We start from the raw sequence: 13,999 nt of genomic DNA on the forward strand, positions 1-13,999 counted from the left end.
ATGTCCATAGACAAACAAGTTTATTAGGCACGTTTTGACAAGCCAGATCACGCATGTAAGTTATTTCCAACTGATCCAACATCTAGAATTATTGCAGAGTAAACTCTTACTGCTATTCCAATGCTCCCATACGCAGAACTTTATGATCTTCATACTGACAAACCAGAAGTAGTAAAATCATCTTTGTATAGAACTTTAAGCGCCCATTTATCTCCAAATTTAGAACTCCATCAAAATTAACTATTCCCAATTCATTAAATATTGCGCTAAATAACTGGAAATGATCCGAGCTCACCAGGGTTTCTGGGAGCTATAGCGCGCTAGAAGCTACATTTTAAGTCATTTTTACCATGGTTTTATCCAGAATAGACTGGCCTAATCTACGACTACCTAAGATAAGTCTAGGAGCATCAGCGACTTCACCAGCTTATCCTTAATAATAATCTAATAAACGATCATTTCTACCACTTTTTGACTGTTTTAGAACTTGAAGAGTTAGCGTTACGTCTTCCAAATCAGTTAACGTTCCTTACGCTCTTAACTTACATTGAAAAGCTAAATTTCAGTGAATTTGACCTCGTAGCTAACTTTCCTACCTAAAATCAAGATCTTCTGGCTCATATTTAAGCCTTCTAATTGAATTCCCTCCCAACCAATAAATTAGCTCAACTTTCACTATATTTTCGAAACCTAGCAATCAATATCCTCCCGAATCACGACCTTTTAATTAACCATAACTTCATTTAAACCTTAAATTCTGTTTAAGCTATTTATATTCACTTCGAGCATTTTGTCTCTTCGGAGCAATTTCATTCCTAATTTTCGCTGTTTTAGCAGCAGCTTTTACACTCGAAAAAATAATTTTTCTAACTTCTTTTGAAGCTTTTCTAGTTATCAAAATTCAAGTAATTTGAGCTCGAAATTTACACTCAAATTTTTGAAGACTCCTACTCGTTTGTAGATTAAAATTTTGATTCAGCAGCGTTCACTTTCTTCGTTTTTTGTTCAGCTAGATATGTATTTTTGCTTAATCAGAATAATAGAAAATTTTCTTTCGTGTATGACAAGATTTTAAAGCTTATTAATACTGACAGATAGATTCTGATCGATTTAGAAGCAAATACGAGCGAAATCGACTAAATTTATCGGAATTTGACGAGTTTTAATTAGCAAGAAATGATGATTTAAACATAGAAAAATCGTTCATAGAAATAATTTATTATGCTTATTAAATAATATTAAATGAAAGGTATAAACTTGATTGACTAAGAGTCTATAAATCAATTTGAGCAAATAGTTTTCAAATCTAGCGATTAGATTTAAATTGGTTATAGTGGGCTCTTAAGCAGGGTTTAGTAGAGAGTAGATTTGGACCGTTTTTCGAACAATATTGATGTTTCAAATTTGAAAAAATTTTATTTCAATTGCAACAGAACTGAAGGCGAAGAATCTGGTAAAGCTGTTAGTATGTTTAACATGTTACAGGCAATGATTGGTACCAGTTGTTTAGAATGATTGATTAACTATTAGTTCATGTATATATTTTCTGTTATGCTGGAATGAAAATTAGATGCTATATTCAAGTGTTTTTATCTAACATGGAATGATTGATACCTAATGCATTCTATATTTGTAAGTAACTGTTTTTTTTCCTTGTTAGCCTAGAAATATCAAAATTGAAGACTACGATTATTTGAAATTTTGGAGAAAGAATACAGTATATGCATATTTAATATTCTTAAATTAAATTTTTTGACGTATATTATAATTTAATTAAATATTTATTTTACTTGAATGGAATCAATAAGTTTATAAAAGAATATATAAAAACTGAATCTTACTAGCAAATTATATGATTATACAAATTTTTGTTTAAAATAATGGCATCCTCAAAATCTTAAGATAGAAATTCTTAATTTAGAAATATTATTAAAGTATAATTATATTATCTATACTTTTGTGTAATTCTTAATTTTCTTTTTACAATTTTCTTTTATAGATTAATTATGAATACAATAACTACTTCAATTTAGATAATGTTCCTTCTTTTAGCTACTTAAGAATTCACAATACCGGGGTCTTTTATTGAATTAAACATTGAGGAAAAACTACCAATATAAGTTTAAGACAAACTAGATGTTTTAATTAGTAAATATGATACATTTGATATTTTAGCTGTTCACGTTTCAGTGGTTCAAGGTCTATTGTACAAAATCGAAGCTGATATAGAAGGGGAAATAGGGCAAATATTAATGTGGCATAAACTGGATAATAATGTTGAATATATCAGCACAAAATGGTTAAATGAGTGACACAAGACTTCACATCAAATCCCATCCACAATGTCTATCTAATACTCTGCTTTTTACTAATTCAAAATCTCCTCCCAAGCTCATTACATCACGCATTGTCGACATTATATTTCTACTAGCTGAAAGTTCGTACAAATCTCCTTTTAAATCACTATCTAGTGTTTAGAACCCATTTTTCATGAAATTTACCATATTCATGTTATTCTTAACCACGGCCCTTTATATTGCTGAATTTTCAGTCTGAATTTCATCTTGAAGAATTTCAACTAGCTCTTCATTATTTAATTATACAGCAAACTTAAGAGCAGTATTTCCTTAATTATCAATTATTTTCATCTCAAATTATTTTAAAAACTTTACAGACTCAATTTATGTTTTAATAACAGATTTAATAAGTGCTGAATGACCAAATTTGTCCTAAAACCTAGCTTCTTTTTCACAGAGAATAGGAAGTAATTCAAGTTTTCCTGTTTAAGCTGCAAACATTAAACTAGTCTAATTGTCAGAATCTTAAAGTGTTATTTCATGTAAGGCTAATTTTGAAACCGTTTCTACTTCTTATTATGTAAATTTCTATTTTCTTGTTTATTTGCATAACGTCATGAGAGCAGTTTAATTAAATTTATTTCGTAATTTAGCATATTTCTAAAATAAAATCTCTGTGTTAAGAATATGACCATTTTAGTAGCATTCATCCAAAATTGAATGGTTTGGATTAAATTTTGTATAAGAATATGTTTATGCTATAATTTCTACATTACTAGTTTAAATAGCATAAATAAATGGATGTTTTTAGTATTCATCTAATGTATCGCCTAATTATACTCCTAAAACATCAATAAAATCTACTTTTCTATCAATAATAGCTTTAGTATATGCAGTTTAACCGTAGACATTAACGTATGTTTCTCTACTTCTACAAAACTAAATTAAAATTTTAGCTGCTTCTGGGGCATTACAGTCTAGTGCATAAAATATTGGAAGAACCTAATAAGATTGTATAGAATACTCGTAAGCTGCTAAGATATTGACTGCTTGATAATTTTTTAGCATAATTGCGTGGTATAATGCAGTTTCTGTTCTAATTGATTATACACCCGCTTCATATGGCAATAAAAATCTTACTATATGCAATTAATTATTTTATACTGCAACCTATAATGCAGTTTACCCAACTTAGTTAAACTATCTGCTACAGTGTTGTGCTAGATTTTAAATAATATCTAAATGGCCAATTTGGGCTGCATCAAACCACTTTTTTACACGCGCATCTTTATTATTTGTAGAGAATGTAGAGGCTGTCATAGCATCAAAATCATCTAACTAAAGATCTTGCATTTTTAGGTACAAAGAGGAAGCTTATATATGATATATTATATAATCATTCATTACAAACTAAGATAATAAGAAACACCAATTCCAATCCAGCCAGAAATCGAGCATCCAGATGAGAAAGTCGCAGTCATAATATTACTTATTTTATGTTTTTCTTTCACTTGAACAGCTAGATCTTGAGCTCTTATAAAAAGTAGTGGTAATGCTAAACCTCCACTGAATCCGAATAATATTACTAATGCAACCGAGATATAGTCATTATGAATTACAGGATACTAATTAATTCGAGGTAAATTAATCAAAAAGAATAATGGTATAAAAAGCAACCTTACACAGACAAATATTATTATTTGAGTAAATTACAAAGCATTTTATACAATTCTAATTTTTGCGACTAATCTGCCAAAAAAATCAGAAAATAGAAACCCTGACATGATAAATAAACTATACCATGGGTCTATCATTGGCTTTTATGCATTCATATTAGAAATGCAAGGAATTGCTGTAGTTATAGCTGGAAAAATTAAATAAGTAATGAACTGGTTACCAAACATGAAAATAGCCAATATTTTCGATCTAGAACTTAATTTTTATGGTATTTTCTCCACTGACGTCGCAGATGAACTTAAAAAAGAGTCAATCATTCCACCATCATCATGTTCAACAAAACTTACAGTCCCACTTTATGACTATTCTAGTGTTTCAAGTTCATGACTATCGATTGTTTAGGTTGTGAAGGTATATTTTTTAATTAACTGTTAGAGTATAAAAAAGCTACAGCAAACATAAATTCCAGCAAATATGAAATAAACTAAGCTTTAAATGAAAAGCTACTCTTCATATGATTTATCACTTAATAGTGTACTAGTATAGGCAAAAATAATCTTAAGAATCTAAACAGTAACCTCTGATAATCCTGTTCCTAACGATAGCGCCTAATTATATTTTTTGTCGACCCTACTAGCTACTGAACCAAATGCAGTAAATAAAAACCCTGCCGCAATTCCAAGCAAACAAATAGGTATGAATGATAATATATACCGAGCCGTCCAATTAGTAATAAAAATAAAACTAGGCAGTATGACTATACTAAAAATATTTATCAATAATCCAAGTTTTATTAAAAATACAGGCGATTTTCTCTTTTAAATTGGATTTGCTAGAAATACGGCTATAGTTTCGAAAGTATTTAAAAGAGCAGCTGATATCGAGGTAAATACTATATCATAGAAATAAGACCAATAATCATTTGATGCTAATACGGCAAAGAACGTTATATATGCTGTAAAACCAAGAGTTACGAAAAGTGTGTAATTCTTATCGCCCATTTCAAATGAGTATAATTATACTATATTATAAATAATATCTGAATTTATAATAAAAATATATAGTACATTATTACATATAATATATTCAATCTGTAATGCTAATATCGATATCTTTTAACATTTTAAGAATACTTTCGCGTGTCACATTAAGTCTTATACTAAGACTTTCCTACTCGCTACTATTAAGCTTTGTAAATTTCTTAATTATATCTCCATCAACTGAATCAACACCATTTGTAATAAATAGATTTTAAGACAATTGTTCATACGCTTAAGAAATTTCATTTTACAAAAACTATAAAAATAATCCGTTTTTAAGTACTATTACTATAATTCCCCCCGTATCAGTACCTAAAATAACTCTATCTTTAAATGATTTAATAGTAGATGCGTTTTGAGCCAACTACAATGTTGCAATTTATACCCCATCATTTGAAATATATTTTACAATATTGGTATGGTCTATTATAATACATCCATTATGGAATGGTGTAATTAATTTCAAATCAGAGTGGTTAATAAATTCCTAATATTCCAATAAATCTAAATTAGCAATCATTAACATTCCAGACTTAATAAAATAAATTCTATCAGATATTATTATATTCTCAATTGTTGATTCTGTAAAAGATAGTTAAGCAGTTTTAGTAAAATATAGGGCTAAATTTGATGTACCAACTTTAACGGTTTCTTAATCAGCTGATGGTGTTGTAGATAAGGTATAACGAATAAGATCGGATCCAATAGCACAATATAAAAAATTTTAATATATACTAATTGATAAACAAGGAGTGTCGGAGTCGAATTTAAAAATTCCAACTTTTATAACTGTCTTGTTAGGCTGAATTACTGTAACATCAATTTATGGTTCATGCTTAGTTATTTACATTTATTAATGCAAGAAATGTTAATGTATATCTAGCACAGAGTATCTAGCAAATAAGAAATAAGTAATTCCGCCAATATTAGCAAACTCCATATTAACACAAACCGATGAGTCTAAAATTAATTTATGTAGTTCATTTCTAGAGTTTTAATCAAAAATTCTTAGCTACATTTTACCTAAATACTATTCAGATAAAACTACAAGGCAATTATGTTATTAATATCTTTTTATTTTTATTGTAGAACGCTTAATAAGTGACCTTTATGTTGCATATGAAGGATTTACATTAATTTTACATATGTTTAAGTAATAATTATGATTACAATCATCATCATCTGAATACATAACTTAATAAACTGGTGTTTCTTTATTATTTATTAACATTTGATCTGTAATAATAACCACCATATATTTTAAAAATAATTTTTAGCTTGTTTATCCTATCTATGGATAATTAATGATAGAATGCCTACTACTTAAAAAGCATTGGTCATCATTACAGTAAATACCAACGTCATCTAAAATCTATTCAGGCAAAAAACAAATTTTTGGTATTATTGTTAACGGCTAAGTAAGTAATGGAACAAAATGTATATCATTATTCAATACATCTATAAAATATAATGAAGATTCAGATTTCAAGAACAACTACTTTTCTTAGGTATAAATATAGCATTTAGAAGATCGCATTGAAATAGTTTCCATAGTTTCCATTTTAATGTTAAACTGATCTTATACGATTTCAATGTCAAATTTTATTACAAATTAGTTAGAAGAAAATAATAAGTAATGATGTTGCTATATTTACAAATAACCTACGCTATCAAATTCTATATCAAATTTATAAATTTTTTAAAGATTAAGTATTTGACCAGTTTTAAGTAAAATTGCTAGCTAATTTCTCTCCAAAAATGCGAAAACGTAATGATGTTATTAAAGTTAGATACTTTATATTGCTATAATGATAAAATCTAATTTGATTATCTATATTATTTAAAGCTTGTTAACCACATCAAATATTGAAATTTCATTTTTATTTATTAAATATATATCATTTTATACTTAAATTGCTTTTTAAGCTGTAATAAGATATGAGTTTTTATCAACAAACAACTACTAAGTAGTTACTAAAACTATTTTATTAAATATAGAGCCTACAAATATTGATGGTTATTTAATAGCATAACTTAACTCATGAAATTCTGGAACCTTAAAAAGCTAGCATACATCATCAATTTATTTATGATATTAGTATAGAATATTGCCTGTCTTACTTTAAATGTTTATAAATATTTACTTATTATAAACAAAGGAGTGGATTGTATCTTTTTTGAACACTTCCTCTATTTTAAGTTAATTAAGGGATTTTAATGAGTATCCAAATCTAAGATTTATAATACTTCCATCTCTTCCATGTGAAGTGCAAAGAAACATTCTACCATCAGAACAAATGCAAAAATCTTATATAGCACCTAAAACTGTTTGAAATCTATCATTAAATCTTTAAAGAGTTGGAGATTTTGTGCCTAATAATTCTAATATACAAGTATCTATAGACTAACTCCCTAAATAAACTAAAACTCTATGTTACTTCTGGTTATACCACGGAATCAGCGTTAATGATGTGGAAGTAGGAAGTCTGACTAGTCCATTTTGTATTACTGGCCATTCTAATGTTTAAGCTGTCAAAACAGGTTTTTCAAGATTAAAATCAATGTCAATATGAACTAACGAACCGTCATCAAAAGTAGAAATAAAATAAAAATGTCTACCCTACTTTGGATAGCTTATTTGACGTAAAGTTAACGGACGTGATAAAGCATTCAATGTTCTAAATTTTTAAGGTTATTTAGATAAATGGCCTATTAGTAATGCCTCAGATTATCTAATGTTATAATATACTATTATTCTATCAAATGCTATTGTAATTATAGGAAATAAAATCCAATTTTAAGGTCTGACCTTTGAAAAAAAATCAATCTGGTTTATTGGTTTTGTCAATGAATAATCTGATAAATTCTAAACTGTAAAAGGCCCTTCATCAATATAAATTCCTTCGTTTATATAGTTTACTCCAGGTTCAAATTTATTTATAAGACTACATGGCAGGATCTCATAAGTATAAAATCTATTATTATATTACTGGTGGATTAATAAAATAGGATTCATATAAAATCCATCTACTTATCTATCTAATGGTTCACTAAAACTGACTTACGTTATTAGTCCATTTGTCTGTTTCTTAAAGTTTCCAAAACCTAAATTTATGTTAATACTTCCTTTTGAGAATTCAAAACAAACAAAAAACAGTTAATTTTGAATATTATTACTTTCTTAAAGTGTGAAACAAACTAACTATACATTCTAGCTTATTTAACATTAATCGATATACGGAGATGCTTTTTTTTGAAATGGAATTTAAACTCTTTTGTCTTAAGCAAGAATTACCATTAACTCAAAATTTTTAATTATTTAATAATTACAATTTTCTGAAGTACCTGTAAACTATATTAAGAACAGTTCATAATACGATGTTATAATTAAAAGTAGGTCATTTTTTGAGTATGTATTACCCCCCTTTAACACTTAAATCTAGTCTATTGATTTGTTTAAGTATATTGTTTTGCTCAAAATGAGTTCATTGCCACCATCAAAATTATATATTTCAACCGACATTTACTTAGCAGATGCCAGTTAAGGCTTATCAAGATTAGAGTCATCAAAAAAATATCCTATCTATGATTACATGATTGATCCGCCTTCTATTATTGTCTAAGCATATAGTTGTAATTTTTCACTTTCTGTCATTATTATAATATTAAATAATATATATAATATAACTAATATATATTTATATATTATTTATTATTATATATAAATTATTCTAATAAGAAAGTTTCCAGATGTCCTTCAATTCTCGTGATATTTATAAAAAGACTTACTTTGGTACAAATTAACAATCGTAAAATAAGATCTTTAAGCAAGAACTTAGCTTGGATGCAATGATGTAAATTTAAAATTAAGTTGATACTTCAAAGTTTGGAAATTAGAAACTTATTATAGCAGTTCTGAAACAAGAATAAGATGTAGAAAATAAAATGAAAAGAGGTCAATTTGTGTTGTAAAATTAGAATAAATCAGTGGCAATGTAGTCAAAAGCGATATTGTTGCAAGATCTTGGTGCAAAGAAAAGTGTTGATTAATTAAACATGATTTAGGACAATATTTCATACCTTGAGAGCTCAGACAGTCATCTTGATTCGATTAACATACCACCAAAATTAGAAATTCAAATTAATACATTGAAAATTTTAGGAGGTAGTGTTAAAACGAGATAATCTGAGAAAACATTTATCTAAAAAATGGTCATATAAGAGGCAACATCCCCATCAACACGGATTTAATATAAACCATTTGTTGCTACACATAAATAAACTAGGAATCAAACATATACATCAGCAAATAATAAAGTTCCATTAAAATTTTTAGAGGATAAACTTGATCCGACTAAAATTTCAAAAAGGGCTGTGTAACTTTATAAAGATATTTTCAAGTGATTTTAGTTATTATATATAATCATATGTATTTTTTAATTTTCTGTAATTTAATGGATTTTGATTCTCATCCCTGGCTGAAACTAATTTAACTTAATGATCAGTAACTTTTAAAGAGAGGTTTTCCTTAACATGCTTTTATGAAATTTAACAATCTAGACTCACTATAGATAGCAATTCTTTATGCTCCATAATCTGTTGCAATTTTGTATCCACTATTTCTATACCAAACTTAAATAACATATGATCCTTTATAGTTTGCTTATATTCATAAAAAATATGATCTGTACCATATTTTCTATGCATCCTTTAAAAAACTAAAAGATAATAAAACAGTTCTTATGTAAGCTGTTTTGGATAAGGATAACCAATCAGTTATGGTACTATTATAATATGAAATATATGTTGTTAATTAATCTTAAGAAACTGCTCTTATTCTAGCTTTAAAGTATCGTAATTTGGATATTATTTAGTTTTTATAAATTGAATAAGGCTTAGGTGCATGGACTCCCGAATTAGATTATTAGTTTAAACTTATTTTATAATCATCTAGGCATTAGACACAACCATACTAAATTTAATTATAACCTTAACGATAAACAACGGATATTATCGCTAATTATTAATAATTTTAGCTGAGTAAAAACCCTAGTCAAGTATCATATATAAATCAAGAGTATACTCATCCCCCTTAAAATAAAACTATAAATACAAGTCCTATTTAATAGTCATAATAAGATAACCAAAAAGTAAAACACGTTCAAATTAATATTAGCAAGAGTTAAGTGAAAGACTTAATTTACGAGAAGAAGGAAACTGAACAATCTGATAGCATTGAAAGCATTGACGAACTAAGTATTGTTGATTAGTTACATAAGGAGAATAGAGCTTTAAGAAAAGAAAACTCCAAATTAAAAAAAAGAATATACTAGTTGGAAAACGAATCAAAAAGGTAAGTAGATATATCAGAAATTGCAAATAAAGAACCAGAAATTCCTATTTGTTTGTCGAAATCTGGAATGAACAGTTCTAAGAAACTATAGTGAATGAATATTTAAAAACAACCTAAGAATAATTAATTAAGGACTATTAAAATTATTTAAAATCGTCACCTATGGGATTTGAACCCATGCGTACATAATACAATTGATTTCGAGTCAATCGCCTTAACCTCTCGGCCAAAGTGACTGAGTAATATTCAATTTATATTATAAGATAGATATTATACCAAAATATATCCAACAGAAATAACGGTGGTACGAATATTTAATATTGTAATAAAACTAAAATATATACGTTATCCATATTTAATAAGTATTTATGCACTATTCTGTTAAAAGTTCGTACAACAATTGTATATTATATAATAATGAAAAGTTTAATAAAAGTAGTATTACATAACCAAGTGAATATAATTTATTCACCTTAAGTAACTAAAAAGCATTAAAACTAAAGATGACTGGAAACTTTCACTTGAACAGCACACTCTTACCAATTTATCCGTTTTCGTAAAATTTAATAGCAACTATGCCATCTCCCATTTCAATTCCCCACTAAAGCCCATCGATCTCCTTAAATTTCTTATTTTTGCCAAGACCTAGATACTATAAGTTGATAGTAACCTAGCCCATATCAACTACCTCAAAAACTGCACTTTTATGCAATATCTTATACGAACTCGACATCTAAACCAAAAAATTAACTTCTTCCTGAATTTTATCCTAAATCACACTGGGAAGTTTCTTTAATTATTTCAATTACAATATCAAATGTGCCTACTTATATAATGAAACTGGTTATAATTCATCAATACCTCTATACAATATATCAATAATTTCCTATTCGCTGCACAACTTTTGCATCACAAACGCGATTTTTATTTAGTTTTAAATAGAAAATCCTACCAAGTCCTGCATAATCAGTCCCTAAAAGTCAATCTCTCGGTCCTCTTTATCTAAGAACATCACCTAAACAAGATCTTGAATTTGCGGTTAAAACCCACCAAATAGCACAACTCCACAGTCAAAATCATCATCAAAATACCTTTAGATTGCCGTTTTCATTGCATGTTTTTCCTGTCTCAAAATGTTGTATTTTGCGTCATCAAACAATTGAATTTTGTACAATTTGAAGAAATCGACAAAGAGCTGCGCGTTGTTTTAAATTGTTTCATTTGAATTGATATTATTGGAAACAATGAATGCTTCAAGCGCAGTTTCAGGCCGGAATTCGTAGCTTACAGCAAGAAAAGGACTGAAAAACTACAAAAAACTGAGCTAGTTTAAATTGGCTTAAAATAGCAATTCAGCATATTCGAAAAGTTGGTTTATCGGTTAAGATTGTGGAATTAGTTAAAATATCGCTTGTGGGATGTATTTTTCACATAAATCTGGTTATAATGATAATATTAGTGGAAGGGAAAGTTGCGTAAGCGATATATCAGTTGTTAACTGAGGCTAATCCTATAAAATCTTAAAAATGAAGATCTAAGTTTAAACGGAGAGGTTTTAGTAGTTTTTCTTACCTTTGTAAAATTTGATTTCTGTAAGCTAGTTTTCCGGTGGCTGGTTTGGTTCTGTCTTTTGACTTTCATCGTCGTCATCGCTCCAACCTTCTACACTTTGTTGTTATTACTCTTCTTCGTCCGATTTCCATACACTATCCGCCTCACTGGAACTATCCCAACCTGAAGATTTTACTGATTTGGTTAAATATTCAGAATCTCCCTAAAACATTTCTAAATTGTCGTCTTGTTATGTATCTTTTAAATTATACTAAATGACAAGTTTCACAATATCCAATAAATTAGATTACGATTCTTATATAGTTAATAAAGCTAAAACATCAATTTTTCGTCCTTGCTTCGATAGTTTTTCAATTTCAAGTGTTACCTGTATCTATGAGACTTCCCCATCACATATCAAATTTTCTGGATGAACTAACAAAATTTTAGAAAGTTTAATTACATCTTTACTATAAATTAACTACAGCGAATCAATAGCTGACTCAGACAAGGCAGAATTTTGAGAATGATACATAGTTGATTTTATGAATTCTGGACTTAAAAGAGAACCAAATTATGTAAGAACTATATCTGGATTATAATTTGAAGAAGATAAGTGATTCTAAAGCTCTGAAGCAGAAATTTAAGCTAGTAGAAAGTTCTGATAAAGTTCGTTCTCAATATAATTATTAGATGCATACATAATAAGATTTTATAATATAATTTCTTATTTTAATGTAATAACAGTAGAAATTGGAATTTTTTCTAGAACGGATAAAATATACGCTAATTACAAGAAAATAAGTTACTTCTTTGTATTACAGAATTCACAGAGGAAATGGAATTATAGTTTAGATGGGATAAATATTTTAGGCTTATCTTCTTAATTAAATTAAAATTATAATTTAAAAGAACTTTCAATAATACTTTTAGATTGCGCAAGCGAAAACTTCGGTATATAAAACTCAAATTATTAATTAATTTCTGATGAAAATGAATCTAAAGATTATGATATATTAAAAATACTATTACAAAATTTATAGTTTTCTAGTATCTACTAATTAGTTTAATATTTAATGAAATTATTAAAAAGTATATATAAATTGTCATTTGATATTATTTCATCATAAGAACAAAAAATAAACTAATTCTCGTTAACATGTATTTTATTTTAACTACAAAGAAATTTGTATAATTATATATCAGTTTTACAAATGGAAAGTGATATTTCAAGTTTAAGATGATTTTAAATTGGCAATTAATAAAGAATCTCTATTAAATGTTCTTTATTTTCTATAATATTATAAATATCTAATAAAACTGTTTCAAATGAAATATCATCATAATATAGTTCATACAATGGAAGCTAATACTCCAAATATTATAAATAAAGTTATTCTCTTGTATATTTTTCCTAAACAATCAAAATCTAAAATAACTACTACTATGTAATAAATTTCAATAAGTTTAGTATATATTTACTTTCTTTTGGTAATATATTAACATCGTTAAAAATGATGCCGAAAAACGATGAAATAATATTAAATTCTTATTAAAAGAAATGTATGAAATCTAATTTTTATAATTTTATACTTAATTCTAACAAACTTTTAATATATATTTTTGGAAAATCTACTAATTAAACAACTATTTTAAATTATTTCAGTTAATTCTATTCGATTAAAGAAATTGCCAATTCATTTAATTTGTCCTTTGAATTAATAAGACTATACGAAAATGGTATTTTACTTTCAAGAAATATTTTATGAATTTATGTACCTTGTTATATATTATCTAGCAAATTATATAGTTCCATAGATTTAGCTGACCAGTGTAATGGTGCATTTTAATAAATATAAAAACATATATCTTTATAATTATCAAGTGACTCGCTTTATTTGAGTATATGCAATAAAATTTCGTCTAAATATAAATCTTATTTATTATTACTTAATATCTAGTCAATAAAAGGTTCCCAATTAACTTATTGTAAAATTGTAAGTATATAATTTTTAGATATTTTATCAACCTACAGGTATTCACATATCAATGGTACTAATTACTCATTTAGTGGAATTAGT

General features: G+C 27.1%; 8 protein-coding genes and 1 non-coding gene across 9 annotated transcripts; 4 read left to right on the forward strand and 5 right to left on the reverse strand. All coding sequences in view use genetic code 6, as the record gives it.

Annotated features, from left to right (window-relative positions):
- On the forward strand, nt 1-1,515 carry SS50377_27514 (uncharacterized protein; the record flags this gene model as incomplete). Its single annotated transcript, XM_067911300.1, has 1 exon — nt 1-1,515. The coding sequence occupies one exon, from the start codon at nt 1-3 to the stop codon at nt 1,513-1,515; it is 1,515 nt and encodes a 504-aa protein (XP_067761987.1).
- A 521-nt stretch (nt 1,516-2,036) lies between these two features.
- SS50377_27515 (uncharacterized protein) lies at nt 2,037-2,312 on the forward strand (the record flags this gene model as incomplete). Its single annotated transcript, XM_067911301.1, has 1 exon — nt 2,037-2,312. The coding sequence occupies one exon, from the start codon at nt 2,037-2,039 to the stop codon at nt 2,310-2,312; it is 276 nt and encodes a 91-aa protein (XP_067761988.1).
- A 9-nt stretch (nt 2,313-2,321) lies between these two features.
- Nucleotides 2,322-3,650, reverse strand: SS50377_27516 (Ankyrin repeat-containing protein; the record flags this gene model as incomplete). The annotated part of the gene is made up of 1 exon (XM_067911302.1): nt 2,322-3,650. The coding sequence occupies one exon, from the start codon at nt 3,648-3,650 to the stop codon at nt 2,322-2,324; it is 1,329 nt and encodes a 442-aa protein (XP_067761989.1).
- Nucleotides 3,651-3,697: 47 nt separating this feature from the next.
- Nucleotides 3,698-4,975, reverse strand: SS50377_27517 (Nucleoside transporter; the record flags this gene model as incomplete). Its single annotated transcript, XM_067911303.1, has 1 exon — nt 3,698-4,975. One exon carries the CDS (start codon nt 4,973-4,975, stop codon nt 3,698-3,700), a length of 1,278 nt encoding a protein of 425 aa, XP_067761990.1.
- An 85-nt stretch (nt 4,976-5,060) lies between these two features.
- SS50377_27518 (uncharacterized protein) lies at nt 5,061-8,669 on the reverse strand (the record flags this gene model as incomplete). The annotated part of the gene is made up of 1 exon (XM_067911304.1): nt 5,061-8,669. One exon carries the CDS (start codon nt 8,667-8,669, stop codon nt 5,061-5,063), a length of 3,609 nt encoding a protein of 1,202 aa, XP_067761991.1.
- Nucleotides 8,670-8,764: 95 nt separating this feature from the next.
- SS50377_27519 (uncharacterized protein) lies at nt 8,765-9,418 on the forward strand (the record flags this gene model as incomplete). Its single annotated transcript, XM_067911305.1, has 1 exon — nt 8,765-9,418. One exon carries the CDS (start codon nt 8,765-8,767, stop codon nt 9,416-9,418), a length of 654 nt encoding a protein of 217 aa, XP_067761992.1.
- Nucleotides 9,419-9,468: 50 nt separating this feature from the next.
- Nucleotides 9,469-10,461, forward strand: SS50377_27520 (uncharacterized protein; the record flags this gene model as incomplete). The annotated part of the gene is made up of 1 exon (XM_067911306.1): nt 9,469-10,461. One exon carries the CDS (start codon nt 9,469-9,471, stop codon nt 10,459-10,461), a length of 993 nt encoding a protein of 330 aa, XP_067761993.1.
- A 60-nt stretch (nt 10,462-10,521) lies between these two features.
- Nucleotides 10,522-10,603, reverse strand: SS50377_t20118. The gene has a single exon. It is a non-coding gene; the product is annotated as a tRNA-Ser (tRNA).
- Nucleotides 10,604-10,884: 281 nt separating this feature from the next.
- Nucleotides 10,885-12,621, reverse strand: SS50377_27521 (uncharacterized protein; the record flags this gene model as incomplete). The annotated part of the gene is made up of 1 exon (XM_067911307.1): nt 10,885-12,621. The coding sequence occupies one exon, from the start codon at nt 12,619-12,621 to the stop codon at nt 10,885-10,887; it is 1,737 nt and encodes a 578-aa protein (XP_067761994.1).
- Between the last annotated feature and the right edge of the window lie 1,378 nt (nt 12,622-13,999).

This window comes from Spironucleus salmonicida, chromosome 7 (genome assembly GCF_000497125.1).
Source record: "Spironucleus salmonicida strain ATCC 50377 chromosome 7, whole genome shotgun sequence".
Lineage (NCBI taxonomy): Eukaryota > Fornicata > Diplomonadida > Hexamitidae > Spironucleus > Spironucleus salmonicida.